At 33.9% G+C, this 18122-nt stretch overlaps 4 protein-coding genes across 5 annotated transcripts; 3 read left to right on the top strand and 1 right to left on the bottom strand.

Moving 5' to 3' along the window:
* Positions 1–758: 758 nt before the first annotated feature.
* Positions 759–2378, top strand: LOC140977887 (GDSL esterase/lipase At1g29670-like). Its single transcript, XM_073442611.1, has 5 exons — positions 759–1028; positions 1171–1295; positions 1404–1646; positions 1730–1976; positions 2082–2378. The coding sequence occupies exons 1-5, from the start codon at positions 773–775 to the stop codon at positions 2291–2293; spliced, it is 1083 nt and encodes a 360-aa protein (XP_073298712.1). The 5' UTR covers positions 759–772; the 3' UTR covers positions 2294–2378.
* An 820-nt stretch (positions 2379–3198) lies between these two features.
* On the top strand, positions 3199–6214 carry LOC140976893 (seipin-2-like). Its single transcript, XM_073441297.1, has 2 exons — positions 3199–4410; positions 5533–6214. The coding sequence occupies exons 1-2, from the start codon at positions 3322–3324 to the stop codon at positions 6016–6018; spliced, it is 1575 nt and encodes a 524-aa protein (XP_073297398.1). The 5' UTR covers positions 3199–3321; the 3' UTR covers positions 6019–6214.
* Positions 6215–10328: 4114 nt separating this feature from the next.
* On the top strand, positions 10329–11381 carry LOC140977817 (uncharacterized). Its single transcript, XM_073442552.1, has one exon. It carries the CDS (start codon positions 10383–10385, stop codon positions 11253–11255), a length of 873 nt encoding a protein of 290 aa, XP_073298653.1. The 5' UTR covers positions 10329–10382; the 3' UTR covers positions 11256–11381.
* A 193-nt stretch (positions 11382–11574) lies between these two features.
* Positions 11575–15827, bottom strand: LOC140976892 (uncharacterized). Of its 2 annotated transcripts, none has more exons than XM_073441295.1 (4): positions 15544–15824; positions 14428–14550; positions 12357–12476; positions 11575–11903 (listed from the first exon to the last, which is right to left on the bottom strand). In XM_073441295.1, exons 1-4 carry the CDS (start codon positions 15575–15577, stop codon positions 11839–11841), a joined length of 342 nt encoding a protein of 113 aa, XP_073297396.1. In that variant the 5' UTR covers positions 15578–15824; the 3' UTR covers positions 11575–11838. The 2 variants fall into 2 exon arrangements, with proteins under 2 accessions (XP_073297396.1, XP_073297397.1); XM_073441296.1 differs by lacking the exon at positions 11575–11903 and adding an exon at positions 12627–12709 and having other exon boundaries at positions 15544–15827.
* Between the last annotated feature and the right edge of the window lie 2295 nt (positions 15828–18122).

The raw sequence follows: 18122 nt of genomic DNA, 5'->3' as shown, positions 1-18122 counted from the left end.
ACCGATTTTCGGAGTTTTCAATACATATAATCATAAATTTGAAAATTAAAGAAAACGATGCTTTGTATATTAAAAGAGAAGAAAATATATAAAACTTCATTATATATATATATATACACACACACACACACACACACTTATTATAAAGCGTGAATAATTTTTCCTATTGTTCATTTAAATAATTTTTTAAATATTCATAACTTTATTGAAACAATTTAAATTTGAAAAAATTCAATTGTATATGATAATTGGGTATTTGGGTAGGGTATGGGTATCCGATAATCCGATGGATATGGGGATGGGGATGAAATTCAATACCCGATGGGTATGGGGATGGGTATGCGAATGAATTTAATAAATGGGTATGGGGGTGGATGTATGAAATCCGACCCATACCCTACCTATTGCCATCCCTAAAGCTCGGTGATCACTGATTTGGATCGACTTTTTTTATATAAAAAAATAATAATAATAAAATCTTATTATATATGTACAACCCTAATTGGCTCCATGCCTTATCTATGCGAGAAATGGATACTAAGATATTGTTTGAAATGCATATGTACGTATATTATATAGATGATAAATCTATATATAGATAGCATAATTTTTTTCATAAATATTTTAATAATTTGTAAAATTTGAGTCAACCGTTGAATTAAACAAAAACATATATAATAGTACTTGAAATCAGTTACATTACATACATATTAATATTAAATTACAAAATGAAGAGAGCTAGCCTTTTTCTGTTATNAATTGTTTTTTGTAAATGGCACACAGTATTATAATTATTCCAAATTGGGTCATGCTTTTTATGCTATGCTTTTTTACGAAATCCCTGGGGTTGATTCATGGCCAACAGCAAGTTCCATGTACATTTTTCATGGGAGATTCGTTATCTGATAATGGAAATAATAATTTGTTGGTCACGTTGGCTAAGTCAAATTATCCACCCTACGGGATGGATTATCCCGGCGGTCCGACCGGAAGATTCACCAACGGGAAAACAATTCCAGATTTCATTGGTTCATTTTCATCTACTCCCTCTTCATGATCTTCTTGATGATATATATATTTAGTTCGATTTCGAATATAAATATTTTTTTCTTGCGATTTTTTCCGGTCGTTTCAATTTGGTTATTATTGATAAATAATCCATGCATGCAGCCGAATTGCTAGGTTTTGATAAACCTATCCCAGCTTTTGCAACTGCGGTAGGATCAGCTATCTTGAAAGGAGTTAATTATGCATCAGCAGCAGCTGGAATTCTCGATGAAACTGGAATAACTGTGGTAATTTTAATTTATATTTTATATGTAGGTTTTTATGGAATAAAATTCTGTCATTTTTTTTTTTTTAAAAAAAAGGAATTTAAATATATATATATATTTTTTAAATAGGGTGATCGCATCAGCCTGAACAGGCAACTACTAAATCATAAAGCAACGATCGCAAGTTTATCACTTTTACTCGGCCCAGCTCGGCTCAAAGACTATCTCAACAAGTGCTTGTATGTAGTAAATATGGGTAGCAATGACTATCTCAACAATTATTTACTGCCACAGTTTTACCCATCAAGTAAATTATATACACCAGACCAGTTTTCCGCCTTCTTGATTCACCAATACTCTCAACAACTCAAGGTAATTAACAGTTTTTAGTTCTTGTTTAATTTCATGTCCCCCAAAAATCATATATCATACACCCTTTTTGAATTCGTCACTAGACCTTGTACGACGACGGAGCAAGAAAAGTTGTGGTGTTCGGTCTTGGTCCAATAGGCTGTGTTCCTCCACTGCTGGCTATGTATCCGGTGAATGTATCGGGTTGTGTCGACTTCATCAACGACTATGTGAAGCTATTCAACGACAGATTGAAGCCGCTCGTGGATGACCTCAATACCAATCTGCCTGCTGCAAAGTTTACCTACATAAACATCACTAGCATATCACTCGGGATTTTTTCTCTTCCTGGTAAGTCAACATATCAGTGGTGTGATGGATCCACAAGCTAGCATACGGATACGAATCGTCTCGGTAACTGAAAAACGTAACGGAACCTATATATTTCGCATTCAGGTATTACAGTCTCCAATTATTCATGCTGTGTGGTGGGAATAGCACTGTGTGAGCCTTACCAAGTTCCATGCAGCAGAAGAAATCAGTATATTTTCTTTGATGATTATCATCCGACACAGGTTGTTAATCAGTACACAGCTGCAAGAATATACAATGCGCTTTTACCCTCAGATGCCTATCCATTTGACATTCACCAACTTGCTCAACAATAAAGCTACAGTACTACGACTATATGTACTACTATTACTCGTGAATGAGACATTATTACAAGTTCTACTCAATCAAATACGTGGTTAAAGCTACCAAAACTTAGAGTTTAATAAAGTCTATTTCAATAAATTTAATATATATATCGAAACATACATTTCTTGCTGCCATTAAATCGACTTCGATTAATCCCGAATCCGTTTGATTTAATCTCTGATTCAATCCAGAACTATTTAAATCGATCTTGGATCGTTGGAAATGAATGTGAAACCATTTTAATACATCACATTAAGTAATATATTTAATTTACGAGCATTATTAATAATTTAGAAATATGGCAAAAACTTGTGTGAGACGGTCTCACGGGTCGTATTTGTGAGACGGATCTCTTATTTAGGTCATCCATGAAAAATTATTACTTTTATGCTATAAGTATTATTTTTTATTGAAAAAGTATTATTTTTTATGCTAAGAGTGTTATTTTTTATCGTGAATATCGATAGGATTGACCCATCTCACAGATAAAAATTCGTGAGACCATCTCACAAGAGACCTACTCTCGAAATAGAAATATGTATGTAATATTACAAGTTTGAGTTATTTAGTACTGTTTCATAATACAGTAACTTGTAATTTTTAAATTTGATAATTAATTATTTCCCTGCCAAAGTACTATGGTACACGCTGTTCTCGTGGGTTTATTTCATCCTACCTATGTGGTCATTGGCTCATGATAAGATGGATGGTCAAGATTTGCTTGTGCATATATAAGACCCATTTTTTTTTTGGAAATCTTATATGTGACAAGATCTTATCCGTTGAAATGAAGTGAAGAATTGATGACCGTTGTCGTGTGACGCCGCTCCACCAGATTTCTAGCAGGGAAAAGGATTGTCTTTTTTTTTTTATCGTTTCGTTCCAATTTTTTAAAGCCATATGTACAGTTATCCAACCTCCATTGTCCTTGGTTTCCCCCAATTTTCGAATTCTCAGAATGCCCTAAATTCAGCTTCTCGTTGTCACATTATTTAGAATGGAGGATGCGAAATTAGTTACCCAAGATGAAGCTGAAGACGAATTTCACGAGGCGCTCGATGATTTCCCATTCTATGATTGCGAAGAAACCTTTTTTCCCGGAGGAATGGAATCCTGTGGTGACGTGTCAACCTCCGTTGCCAACAAAACCATGCCTCCGGCGACTTTGCGCCGACGGGGATCGCATGCTCATAGTAAGTCCTCCGTAGCCGATTCATTCAAGTCGTCGAAGCTGAGCTCGTCGGTGAGCTTGGAGAATTACTTGAATTCTAGAGAGAGAAATTCGAAGCTTTCCCGCAGAATTAAGGAGCGTGAGCTGAAGTGCGGCCGGGAAGGTGTGAAAGATGCCGTGAGTAGAGAGAATACTAGGAATAATGAGGGAAGTTCGAGTTGCACCGACGCAAATGGATACAGAGATGACGAGGATTTAGTCAGAAAAGAATCGAATTTGGGGGAAAACAATGGCAACCAGGATGCAAATTCGAGTCTTCTTGATCTTTTAGCTAGTCTGGTAATAAAGGCCATAAGCTTCCAGTTTGATTTATATGTTAAAATTTTTATGTTTCCAATATGGTTAACGTATTATTTATTCATGGTCGTGTTCAATCCGTTTGGGGTTTTGAAGAATGGAAAACGGTTTCTGGTTCGAAAAATGAAAATAATTTGGGATCTTATACGTGAAAATGTGTCCCCATTTGTGTATGAATGGTTTAAAGAACACCATGCGATCTGGAAACTTGGTCTGAAATGTGGTTGGGGATTGTTGTGGTCATGTTATGTGTGTTTTGTATTAGTAGGGTTGTTAGTGTCATCATTTGTGATTGGTGGATTGTTGATAAGGAGGTTGGTGGAGGAGCCAATTGGAATAAAGAGAAATTTGAATTTTGACTATACGGAGAAGAGTCCTCTGGCATTTGTGCCTATAATTGCAGACCCAGAGCTTAGCCACGAAACTTATCTTGCAGAGAAACCAGAATCTGTGAAGGGTGGTGGATCAAGGGCAATACCAGCTAATCACAAATTGCAGGTTACTGTTTTATTGACGCTGCCCGAATCTGATTACAATCAGAATCTTGGAATATTCCAGGTATGTGGTCGATGATCTGTCTACTTTCATATATTTTTCTGTTTTGGAATGCTCATGCTACTTTGTAGTAGAATATTATACATAGAAAAGTAGAATAAATTACAGAAATTGCTTCGAGGTGTGTTTCCTCGGACACTTTCCTCAAAACTTTTTTCTTCCTATCAATTGGCTTGCAATGGGGAATGTGGATATTATTTATTGTACAATAAATAACAACCAACCCAGTATTGATTTTGTATTTAAGTTGAAGAATCATAGGATTAGGTACTCATGAATGTTGTCAAATTACCTAGCTTATAAAAGATCTCAGCAGTAAAATAGTGTACAAGTATTCATGGAGAACAGTAGGAAAATATGTTGTGGTGTTTACTTGTTTTGGTAATAGTGGCTTTTGTAGACTAGTTTCCTAATCCGAATTTGAAGAATAATTAAATGCAACTGTTCGGAACTGCCAAAACATTGTTATCTGAACAGCCACCTCGCTCGAATTGAGCAATTTGAAATCAAAATAAATTTACTTAGAAAAATAAAAATGGCACCAGGGTTAGATTTATTTTTCTTATCACTGCCGGAAGTGTCAAGTAAGTCAGTTCATATGTAAACATACTTGACGCTTAATAATCGTCTAGCCATACTAACTTCGTTGGTTATATTATTATTACTATGCAACTGAGATTGTTGATAAAATTAATAAACTTCAGCATTAGGGATATGTCGTGTTTGGTGTCACTGCAGTTCTTAACGAGAGGCCAAGCCTAATTTGTTTGCTTAAAAAGCCATTTATTAATATTCAATGTTAATATGTTCAGTCCACGAATGGGACACGTCGAACATAAGATCATTTAGTGACAATTTGCTATATTGTAATCCATCTGCTGTTTCTGTCTTTTGTTAAGAGATCCACACTGGAAAACATCTCACGGCAGCACACTGCCGCTTTGATCAGCGAAAATTTAATATGGCCATTGTTTGTTGTCCTTATATTTTCTGCATTTTCTTTTCCCATTAAGATTTCACTGTTTGTAGATTCAACATTGAGTGTATTCAACACAAACGTAAGGACGAGTTCATGTCATTGACCAATGATTATACACCTCATTTATTCTTTGTTCTTTCTTGAAGGTCAGAGTGGACTTCCTTGCCAAGAATGGTAGAACACTTGCAAGCTCAAGGCGTCCGTGTATGTTGCAGTATAGAAGCCAACCTATTCGCCTTTTACTGACTTTTCTTAAGGTTGCTCCTATTTTAACCGGTTATACATCAGAATCCCAGAATCTGAAAATAACCATCCGAGGTTTTACTGAAGACGTTGTGCCAACCACCTGCTTAAGGGTCATCATTGAATCACGTGCCGAATTCAAGCCTGGTGCCGGTATTCCTGAAATTTACTCTTCAACTTTGACCCTGGAGTCTGAACTTCCGTTTTTCAGAAAGGTATTATGGTTTTGGAAGAAATCGTTATTTGTGTGGACTAGCATGAGTATCTTTACCATGGAGTTACTTTTTGCTCTCCTGTGCTGTAAATCCATCGTGATCCCAAGAATAAGATTGAGGGAAGAATCAGTTAACGGCGATTCGCCACAGATGGATAATCCAGTTCGAGGTTAAACGTCCAATAGAAACTGCGCACTTGGCTTGTAAAAGGCAGCTGAGGCCTGTGAATACAATACCTGTATTGGTAATGCTGATTTGTACGTCTAATAGATGAATTAAAATTATCTGCAACTTCACATCTGTAAGTATGTTTTAACAATTTTAGATACCAAAGGTTAAATATTATGAAAGCAGAGCAGCATTTCACGTATGCATAAAACCTCAAAATGGTTCTCCCAATGCTCTAGCATCCCGTTGTACCATAAATGTATATATTCATATTCCTTAACCACAATAATTTTCTAGTGTAATAAAAATTTACTGTAATAATTTGATTCCTTTCTTGAAAATAAAAATGTTTTAATATAATATATTTAGTATATTATAACGAATTGAGTGTGGATCTCACATTTTCACCAGTTTTTCTCTAGAAATACCTTTCCTCAAATCCAAGAGAATTCTGTTCTAAAAAAATCCAAGAGACATACCAATCACGAAAACAAACAAAAATAGGAAAATGCTGAAAAAATAAACAAAAAAAACTATATTAAATTAAAACATTAAAAAAATGTAGAAAAGAACTCTTCAAACAAATAAAAATAAAAGGATTTAAATATTCATTATACATAAAAAAAAATAAAAAAAATGCCGATACGCTAAGACGCGCGTTGCTCATGCACTGATTTTATTTATTTCAACACGTAGACCCAATATCTCCTATGATTATTTCCTACGTGTATAATTGCATGCCGATATAAATGTGCTTATTCCTATATTAAGACACACATTTGACTACAAATCTTACCCTGACAGGGTTAGGGGTGAATCTCTGAGAACTGCGTTGAGAAACGACTCGATACGCTAAGAGACTAGCATATTAAAAGAAAATATGTGTTGGACCAAAAAACCCCAAGTAACTAGAGTCTATTTGGTTAAAGGTCCATTTTGTTATAAGATTCGATCGGTTGGAGAAGTTGGTCCAACGTCCATACACGTTGAATAAGTTGAGACATGATCAATGATCATGGAGATAGGTCAAACCAGTTGAATGAATTTGAAACAAAAAAGATGAAGATCAGAAAAGCCTTTACACAACCTCATCAATACAAAATTCTATAACAAAAAGCTTTTGCAAATTTCATCAATTATAGTTCATTTTAATTCACTTAATTTCAGTTTTCATTATCGTAATGTCATTAGTCACATTCCTTCATATTTTATAATTCTAGTTGTAAAAAAATATTTATTCCAGTTCATAGTAGCAAAATTAAATTTTTTATTGTTCATGAATTTTTGTTTAATTTCTTAATTTAGTTTCGTAGTTTTAGTAGCTTATCGAAGGAATTATAACTAACGATCGAATAGAAATCCACATCATTTGATTTTAGAATCCGGATTTCAAGTTGGCAGGATTTCGTGCATGGCAAGCCGGCACAAACTTTCTGTGCAAACAGTTTTGGTACCCAGTGGGACTAAAAATGCCTCCAAATGCTAACAAATACTGAGAAACATGAATGTATTCCTAGTCACGGGGGAACGATCATTGTTTACAGAGAGAAGAGATTGATTATGGCGGAGGATCCTTGTACACAAGTTCGAGGATCGGGATGTGAAAGAAGGAGTTGTACATTCTATTGGTCAGAAAGTTCCAATGAGTCTCGTGATGTCAATGGAGAGAGGTATATGTAGTAAACTCAAAGAGATAGACTAATGTCTTGGTTAGTATATTTGCCACCGTTACGACGGATGTCATAAAGAGATGAGAGAATGGAGGAGGTCATCAAAAGATGAAAAAAAAACCTTATGAGTCTGAAGGCAAGCTGTCAATGGATGTAACGCCTCAGATTCAATGATTATCTTTAATATATCAACATTGCTCTTTTCACCGTGCTTGTGTACTCACTCAAACGTACCTTAAGAAACTTTTCACGAGGTACCCATCTCAAAATTGTCACAAGTCAAGCATACTTAACTTTGGAGTTTTTAAGTTATGAGCTCTTGAAAAGAAGATCAACCTTGTTGATATGAGTAGTACATATCAAATCTTGTATATATTCCATTATGGTGTGAGATCGGTTTATCCATGCTCTTTTTCTCTCATGCATTGGTGGAGTTTCCGTATTTAAGGTATTAACAACTCATATTCAAACCATACACCGCCCTAGGATCTTCGGCTCTAGGTGTCACACGCCCACCAGCTTTCGCTTGGTTCATCCTCGAACCACACCATAATAGGAGAGGGCGGTATCTGATACCACTTGTAACGCCTTAGAAACAATTATTGTCCCCACTATATCAAAACAGGTCTTTTCAACGTGCTTATGTCTTCAGTCACATATGTTGTACCATCGGTTCTTTTGTCCAGTACTTCAACACAACTGAAGGAAGAGAATATAGCAACAACACCCCAAAATGGGTTGGGCAATGGACAAAAACAACATGTGACGAAAACATATAAGGTTACCAACTCATGTTCCCAGTTAGGAGCTGATGAGGATCTGACCGGTCGAGTAGTACCTACAAAGAACGCAAGAGAACTTGGTCATGGGGCAGAATGCACCCCTCATTCCCTCGGATCTTCACTGTCAGTTGATGAATTAAAATGAAAGAAAGAAGCAATTCCTCAAAAGACATGTAGAAGAGAACCTAGGTTTGTGTTGCCTCTCAGACCGAAGAAAGAGGATGAATAGCAGGTTGTGAGGCATAAAAATTCCACAAGATATTAGATAACCCCCTACGCAAGTGACCTACATGACAAGGAATCGAAGATACTAGGTTAGTCAATTTGTTTTATCTTTATCTTTCTAAAGAAGGCTCATTTTCATTATTTGAAATTTGTGTTGGCCAAATAATGGCTTTCAGGGCCTCAAATAAGGAACATTAAGAGAAAAAAGGTTGATAGAGTTGGAGTAAAGTAAAATATTTGAAGTTTTGATTCAAAGTTGGCTATTTAGCCATTTCTTGTAAAATTTATATTTTTGGTTAAAATCATTGTGTCGGTGTGTTTTGGCTTCACAGTTGATTTCTCTTAATTAATATTTGATGGCAGTGTGAAGCTTGAATATGCAAATTGATTGAAATATGATTTGGTGTTTACATGTGAAAAAATGCCAAAGAGTTGGCTATATGTGCTTGATGATGATTAAAAAGAAGATTGATATACTGGTTGTGAGATACATTGTATAAAACAAGAGTTGGATGATCACAACTTCAGTTATTTTCTTTCTCCTCCTCAGATCATTGCTTTATGAATTTAGGCCTAAATTGGGTGCAACAATAAGATTAAACTCATAAAAGTAGCCAAATTGACTATGAGAAGCATTTGTTGGACCCAAAAACACAAAAAAAAAAAAAACTAGAGTCCATTAGGTTCAAGGCCCATCAGGTTAGAAAATTGGTTCGATTGGAAAAGTTGGCCCTACGTCCGCTCACGTGGAGAAAGCTAATACACGATCAATGATCGTGGAAGATGTGTCAAACCAGTTGAAAGAATCTGGAACAAAAGCGATGATGAAGATCAGAAAAGCCTCTACACAATCTCATCAACACAAAACTCTACAACAAAAAACTTCCGCAAATTTCATCAATTTTAGTTAATTTTAATTCGTTTATTTCAGTTTTCATTATCGGAATTTTTTTAGTTTTAACATATTCTTTCAACTTTTCCAATTATAGTTATAAAAACTATTTATTCCGGTTCATGATAACAAAATTAAATTTGTTCTTATTCATGAATTTTTCTTTAATTTTGTGATTTAGTTTTCTATTTTTTGTGGCTTGCCGAGAAAAAATTATAATTAATGATCGAATCGGAATCCACATAATCTGATTTTATAAGTCATATTTCAAGTTGACATGATTTCATGCTTGGCACGTCTTCGGAAATTTTCTGTGCAAACAATGTGTATAAATAATTAAGGATTTTTCAAGTAAAAAAATAAAACTTGAATTCCAAATAGCACCAACAGGGATGATAAATTATTATAAGAATTTAAACTTAGGAAGAAAAAAAATTATGTATTTTAATATCTCTAAATCAAAACTATTGAATAAGACTTTAAAATCTATTATTCTAAATTTTGAAATGATTTAATCCCTCTTATTATTGTTCAAAAATTATTTATAAATTGACAATTTAAATCCCGCCAATGGGATTCGAAGTCCGCCAGCTGTTAACAGTACCCTCGGTTCTCTCTTTAATTTAATGTTTCCTTTTAATTGTCTGTCCGAATCTGCTCCAAACCAAAACATTTAAAATCGACCGTTGGAGCCGAGCCTAAATTCAAATTCTGCAAAACCAAAACTTAACTGCCCCCCACCCACACCACACCCATGTAGTCTCTCTTGATTGACCGTTTTGCTCCCAATTTTCGGTAGAAATGGTGTCCAAGGTTGTAAAGAGAACCCCCACAAAATCCCTCAAGAATCTAAAAAACTTCACTAACAGCCGCCGCAGCCGCAAGAAATCGCCGACCAAAAATGCCACCGGCACCGCCTCTCGGGTGGTTGCTTCCATCAACAAGTCCCTGTCCTCTTGCCACCGCCGCCTCATCAAGATTTTTGCTAGACTAGCTTGTATAGCCACCCCCAAGAAAACGCCCCGCAAGAAGGGATACCAAATTCTTCAAAAAGCCCCTGCAAATCCCCCGGAGGCCGTCCGTAGAGCCCTCTTCAACGAGAAGACGAGCCTCCCTCTGTCTCTTTACCCTGAGAAAAAGACCATTTTTCTTGATTTAGACGAAACACTGGTGCATTCCAGGACAAACCCTCCTCCCGAGAAGTACGATTTCATAGTCAGGCCTGAGATCGATGGAGAAAAGGTCGAGTTCTACGTGCTGAAGAGGCCATTTGTGGATGAATTCTTGAATTTCTTGAGTCAGAAGTTCGAGGTTGTCGTTTTCACAGCTGGCATCGAGAAATATGCGTCTCTTGTGCTGGATAGGCTTGACTGGAGATCTCGTATATCTCACCGCCTGTACCGTGATTCCTGCAAAGCATTTGATGGCAAGTTGGTAAAAGATCTGTCAGACATTGGGAGAGATATTAGCAGGTTGGTGATTGTGGACGACAATCCAAATTCCTACATTTTTCAGCCTGATAATGCGATCCCAATAAAGCCCTTCATCGACGATCTCGGGGATTTGGAACTGAAGAAGTTGATTAATTTCTTTGAAGGGTGTGACTCTGTCGAGGACATGAGAAATGCTGTGAAGTTGTACATAGCTGATCAGAATCAAGAGAAGCTGGTGTAGATTTAGCTCTGTTTCCTTTCACACTTGATTCTTAAAAAAGAGTTTTTGTTTTGTTTGTTTGTTAAGGTTTATTTGCCTTCGCAGCAATACAATAGCTTAATTCAACAGATTGCTTGAAATTCTTGCTGTCATTTATTTGTTGGTGTGAAGTGAATTCGCATACATTCCATATGAAATTCACGCGATTCAAAGGCAATAAGCTCATGCGCTGTAGATTCACATACATTCCATATGATACTCAAGCTAGTAAGCTGCTGATCGAGTCCATGAGCCAGGTTAAACAGTAAAAGGCGCAAATTTGGATATGTAGCGGAGATGGTGGTCACTCAAGAATTGAATTTAGATAACCTGTTTACAAACTTCAGTATAATACATATTGTTTTCCAAGGTATAAAGCTAAAATTCACACATCCATAGTCATCCCCAAAGGCCCACATGGGGTTGTTATCAAAGAGAAGTACTTAATCCAACGAATTAAGAAGATGGACATCAAGCAAGATTAAAATGGGATGAAGTTAGAAACAAGATGGTAGAAAGACCAATTTACATGACAATTTACAGTCTCGTCGCGAGTAGCTTTTTCTCAATTGTCACGGATCAGATTCGTGGGCTCGCTCAAAACATAATTGGGTAACTCGTATTTGGCACCTGCAATAAGATTACAGATTAAGAAGGGGTGGGCGTTACATAAAGATGTCATAAAATGCATATGTGAAACTGATAAGCTTGAGCCAAGATCTAATATATTCAAATATATTTCTATTCAAATTTGAACCCAAATAATTTTATTGCTGTTTATGAGTACTGATATAAAGAATTATGTTTTATAAATATTTTTAGAACTAAACGAGCACATAAGTTCGAGTTATGACTCATGCTAAATAGTTCGAACATGAATCGAGCTAGACTCAAATTTTAACTCAAGCTGAACTTGAGCAATGTAGTTCATTCTTCTTCTGGCTTGAACATTCGACTGACAAATGCAATTGAGCCAAAGTTACTAATATTTGCAAATACGAGCTTGAGTTCAAATACCAAAAACACGAGAAATATTCAACTTGATTCGATCCATTAACACCCAAAGTAGAATAAAATGCAAACCTCTCTCATCATAGCAGATTGTTAAGTCAGAACTTTGAACAATAACTCCAGCACTATCCACAATTGCTTGTGCAAGAGTTAAATCAGCCTCGGCTGCAGCCCTAAGTGCATCCCAAATCTCTGAAAGTCGATAAAAAACCATCAGGAAATGAAACATAAATTGGAATTACCAGATTAAAGTTTTCGTCATATTGAGCTGACAATTTGACCGACACTAGAAATAGCATCTAAATAATAATTAATGTTGAAACTCAAACATCGAATTTGAACCTGGTTCAAATCTTCAACAAGAACAAACTTAGGTCTCTGAAAGAAAAGTGATGCATCATCATAATCACATATAATACTAGCATCTGCGAACAAACAATTTACAAGGGCACAACGTCATATTGCTCTCATCATATTATAAATGCAGACTGTATCATTCAATACAAAAGGTGAATATTACAAATTTATTCATCACTATTCCCTTGCAACTTTTTAAGTTAACACTATTTCTAGCAGCACGCATTTAGTATATCAAGATAGTTTCTCAAAAAGTATCTTGCTAAATATAACAATTAGTGGCATAACACACGTCGTATATGCATAGTTTGTTATCTCTAAAAAACAATTTATAAATATCAAATTCGTATGTATTATATTCATTAAATAAACGTATTGTAAGAAAAAAGAAACATCAAGAGATTAAAATTTTAATATATTGAAGATTTAATGTTTTGTACAATCTATTACCATATATTAAAGGAACTGTGCCATACTAACTATCACGCTCTCATGGTATAAAGCCCCCTCCTTTTAAGTTTTTGTACATCTACCACTACGTATGGAGAGAGTATTACAGAAACTACCTTAAACTCTTGGTATTGCATCCCTTTTTGCAATACTACAACATATCTATCACTATATATTAAAGGCATGGTGTCATACCAATTACCTTGGTCTCTTTCTATGTCAGGCCTCTTTTCAATGGTAATACTATAGTATAGAGCTATCTTATTAGATATTAAATAGAATTTATAGAGCACATTAAATATCGTTCTTTTACAGTTTGGTATGTCACCAGTGACTATACTAAAGTAGACTAGATTATAAAAATTATCTGTCATATATTATTAAACAAAAAACATAATAGTTTACCAAAAAATAATTAATTTTTTCGTATATCTAGATGAAGTTATGTGCTATCTAGCTGGTATTATGTACTAAACAAGATGGAGTCATACTAATTTAGTTTCTTGGTATGCACTCTCTCTCATCTTTCAAAAGGTAAAACTTAAATATGTGGCCATAATGGTAATTAGCATCATGCTCAGAGGTTAGAAACAAGCCAACAATTTTGCAAGTAAAATGAAGGATAAATCTGGATTAGGAAACCATTATGTTATCATGCCTACCGAACGTACCATAAAGACACCAAATTTTTTATGCGTCTAGATATTAAAATAACTTCACCAGTGTAAGGAATGGTCTACGAAACCAAAGAACTACGCCAAACTGCACTACAAGCTCAGACTTCTTCCACTTGAAAGGGGAAGGGAAGGTAAATCTTTCTGGTTCCATCAATTAATAGACAATAAGATAGCTTAAAAGTTGGTGGATAACTAACATGGTTTGAGATCAAGTCAGCAAGTCGCAAGAAGCGCCATGGTAATGAAGCATGGAAAGAAGTGTTTCAATGAGATAAAAGTAAAATCAAGATGATCCAAATAAATTCAAGAAAGTGAAAGAACTTGACAAGGAAAATGAAGTTCTATGAAATAAAAATTGCATACATGCTGCTGTAAAGAATCCTTTAGTATAACAAATTAGATATTGTATGACTTCATTTCTCTGAAACTTTGTATGCTCCTAACTTCCTAAATCATACCGGGAAAAAGCATATGATCTAGTTTTTTGGGGGAGAGTGTGCCGAAATATATGACAATTTTTATCTCTAGTGATAACCATATATAATAATAGAGCACCATAGCTTATTCACATATAATCATCTGAAGAAGCCCCACAGCTAGCTCTTGAGCTTAGTGTGATGATTATGTAAAGATTTGTAGAAAAATAAATAATCCAATACCTTTCCGACCACCATAATGTGGAGCAGTATCCCAGAACTCCTCACGCATCTGTACCAGTTGTGCTCTAGTTATAGCTTCTGAATGCTTCCATGCCTTGGGTTTTCTTATTTTCTTTGAAGTTTCTGGATTCAGATTAAAAGCCATAACTATGAGGCAGCTAAAAATAAAAAAAGTCCAAATTTCTATTATTGAATCGATAAGTCTAATATTTAAGAAGCTTACACCACAGCAAGCACCATATTGATGCATCATGCATGAGACACGCAGAAGGCACAAATAGATATTGCATTGCTCATTCATAAAGCATAAAATGTGAATAAGTTGAGGGACCCTAATCAAAATTATTGGTACTTGCATGATATGAAACAATTTGCAACTTATTCTATTAGTCTTTAGAATATGAACAATCATAGTTTGTGATCTTGATTGCTTATATTAGATTATATCTCTGAGCTCAAAAAACTCAAGCTCAAATTTGACTATCTATCCGCAAGATTGTTTATAAACGTATATTTCTCTAGGTTTTGCACTAAAATAGATGTTTCACCAAGCCGCTAAAATTACAATCTAGTTTTATCAGGATTCCACGTATAACCCATAAGTCTGACAAAATGCAGACTCAGGAAACACAGCCATTTCTTCTTCTTTTTTTCTTTTTCACTTTCTTCCCCAAGTCAAAGGTTCATAATATTAAACCCCGGGATTCTTAACAAATCAGAGAAATATTTCCTGTCAAATGGAACATATTGGATAAATTCAATCCTCAATCAACTCATTTGTCCAAGAGCGAAACTCCATGAAAAAGTAACGACTTTACCAAGAACCGATTGCAGATTGGAATAGAATCACAAAAGAATAACTCATGATCCATACCAACATTAGAAAAATCAAAACAGTCGTCACAATCCCAACATTCAAGAAGCTAAATTGAAATTCACCAAATCCCAGACACAGAGACCCAGTAACAATAGACATTTAAACAAATCCATGAAGCAAAATGTTATTTTGCACTCAAATAACTAATGGTGAACCCCAATAATAGTGTCCCTCATTGAAAGCAAGAAATTCAAGAAAACGAGAGTTCAATCCAGTGAAGAACGCAACATAAAGAGTACCCTCTCCCTTCTCGCGTGATCCAGCGCAGCCCATATCGCCAGCCACTGATTCCCTCCCGTAAAAGATTTAACACCGCCCTAGCCTACTGTTTTGGTAGAATTTCAGGGAGTTACTTCTTTTTCTATTCAATATGTGATATGGAATCTTGGGTTTTTTTCCCTTTTTTCTGGCGAAGTTATGCACTGAAAATCGAAAGAAGGGAGTCCACTATCTTTCAAGTTTCTACGATCTGATCTGTTAATTCTGTGAGACAAAAGGAAGACAATCACGGAGCTTTGTTAGGTTTTGTTTTTCGAGCCACGAGAAAAAATGATAAATATTTTATTTATGTTTTTTAGAAAATAAAATGTTTATTTTAAAATATAAAATAATTATTATTTTAAATGTCAAGTTTTTTAATTACTATTTTTTAAATTTATTTTAGAATTTTAAATAACATATTTTAGATGTAAGCATTTATTCTCGATTAAATTATTAAAGAATACATCTCGATAACTCATTTTGTTCTTTGAAATTCACGAAAAAATTCCTCAAATGCCACATTTCTTATAATTTTATAAGATACCAAATATTTAAAAATAAATAATAATATTATTTAATGATAAAACAAAAATATCTATGAGACTATTTCGCGGATTAATTTTTTGAGACGAATCTCTAATCCGACTCATTTTATGAAAAAATGATTGTAAATATTATGGGTGGTATACCATGCCATACTATATCATACCGAAAATTACATATCATATATCGTACCGAAAATTACGGTATAAGCAAATTTCATATCGATTGGTATACCAAAAATTTCGGTACATATAATTAGCATACCGATTATACCGAAATTGTATGGTATACTGAGATTTCTGTACGATATCGATATATCATTTTATACAAAAAAACCTTATATTTTTAAAATTTTATAAATTTATTATTTTAAAATTTTATATATTTTTTCGATATTTCGGTATATACCAAAATTTTCAAATTTACTATCGTTACCGTACCGAAAATTTGGTATTATTACGCACCCCACCGATTTTTTTGGTATACCGAAATTCGATAAATTCGGTATTTTTTTGGTACGTAATCTTAGGATACCGAAAATTCGGTATTTTTTTCACCCCTAATAAATACGAACCGGTTCAACATGAATCCGTCTCACAACAGACATACTTGAGTAAAAAATTATTTTCTATCTATACTATATTTTTAAGGAAGAGACCTTTAGAGTAACTAACTTTTGGTGTCATAGTCTGTTTTACTAATTATATATATCAATAAAGTGTTAAAAAATTAATGAAATTCACATGTAGTTTAATGGATAAAGCATTTGTTTTTTAGCCTTGAGGTTGTAGGTTCAATTCTTACTTGAGTTTTTTTTATTCTTTTTTTTTCTATTTATTTTTTTAGTTCATATATCAAAATTACAATGTAGTCACTCACTATTTCTTATAATTATATTTTGATATTCATTTAAATATAAACCAAATAAATTATAAAAAATATCGTACAAGCACACAATGCGTGCGTCAGTATTCTAGTATGCATAATGCGTGTATTGTATATATCAAAATATTCTATTTTTTAAGCTTTAAAAAACATATTATCTTTTTTAAAAAAATTAAGAAGATTTATATTTATTTTGGGAAAAAGTAGAAATAAATAAAAAGTTTATTTTGCTTTTAAAAAAAATCTAACAACAATATAACTGTTTTTGGAATTTTTTCCAACAAGTTATTTTTTTATATAGAAAATTTTCCAACAATTTTTTTTAAGGGGAAATTTGAAAGAAAGATGGCCGAAACAGATAACTGAGATAGTGACGCTTTCAATTAAACGCGTTATTTGCACATCACACACTTCCTCGTATTTTTTAAGGAAATTGATTATTCTAGTCTATTTCAAAGTCATAATTTTAAAAATAATCTTCTTTATTAAACATTTTGCATTATGTCTTATATAAGTAAAAAATCATAAATACATTTTTTCTACGAATACACATGTTCCATTTTCGTGATTCATTTGTTTAATTATCTATTATTTCTTTTTAAGAGTTGATTTAACATTTTTTTGTTTTATTTAATTTATAATATATTAATTTTTTTAATACTACTTACTTATATCAATAAACATATTTTAATAAAATTATGAATTGTTAGTTTGCATTAGTGCATACGAAACCACAAAGGTTATAATATTCTAATTACGATCGTTGTTCATGCAAAATAATATAAACAAAATCACCATGGTTATGATTTATGAAAACATAATAATTACATCAATGTGAGTTTACACAAATATAAACAAAAAATATGATGATCTCAATTAAGTCTCTAACTTATTTCATGCTAACATTTTATGAGTATGCACAACAAAATTTCAAAAAATAAAATGCATAAAAATGCAACTCGACAAAAGAATTATCTCAAATTATCACTACTCTATGTCCAAATGCATGAAATTCATAAGATTGTTCGAGAAATTGCAAAAATCTTGAACCTTATCGTACAACTCTGTGTATGAAATCGTAGTTGTTACCAGCAAAGATTTTGTATCTTTTTCATTCCAAACTCAACTA

Source organism: Primulina huaijiensis, chromosome 5, assembly GCF_012295235.1.
Source record: "Primulina huaijiensis isolate GDHJ02 chromosome 5, ASM1229523v2, whole genome shotgun sequence".
Lineage (NCBI taxonomy): Eukaryota > Viridiplantae > Streptophyta > Magnoliopsida > Lamiales > Gesneriaceae > Primulina > Primulina huaijiensis.
The sequence above is the reverse complement of the archived record's forward strand: the minus strand, read 5'-3'. Positions and strand labels throughout refer to the sequence as shown.

Coding starts and splice junctions, on each gene's coding strand:
- LOC140976893 (XM_073441297.1), top strand. CDS start 3,322: ATGGAGGATGCGAAATTAGTTACCCAAGATGAAGCTGAAGACGAATTT. Junction 4,411..5,532: donor AGAATCTTGGAATATTCCAG/GTATGTGGTCGA, acceptor TCTTTCTTGAAG/GTCAGAGTGGACTTCCTTGC.
- LOC140977817 (XM_073442552.1), top strand. CDS start 10,383: ATGGTGTCCAAGGTTGTAAAGAGAACCCCCACAAAATCCCTCAAGAAT.
- LOC140977887 (XM_073442611.1), top strand. CDS start 773: ATGGCACACAGTATTATAATTATTCCAAATTGGGTCATGCTTTTTATG. Junction 1,029..1,170: donor AACAATTCCAGATTTCATTG/GTTCATTTTCAT, acceptor CCATGCATGCAG/CCGAATTGCTAGGTTTTGAT. Junction 1,977..2,081: donor CGGGATTTTTTCTCTTCCTG/GTAAGTCAACAT, acceptor TTTCGCATTCAG/GTATTACAGTCTCCAATTAT.
- LOC140976892 (XM_073441295.1), bottom strand. CDS start 15,577: ATGGGCTGCGCTGGATCACGCGAGAAGGGAGAGG. Junction 12,477..14,427: donor ACATTATGGTGGTCGGAAAG/GTATTGGATTAT, acceptor ATCGACTTTCAG/AGATTTGGGATGCACTTAGG. Junction 11,904..12,356: donor AATCTGCTATGATGAGAGAG/GTTTGCATTTTA, acceptor ATCTTATTGCAG/GTGCCAAATACGAGTTACCC.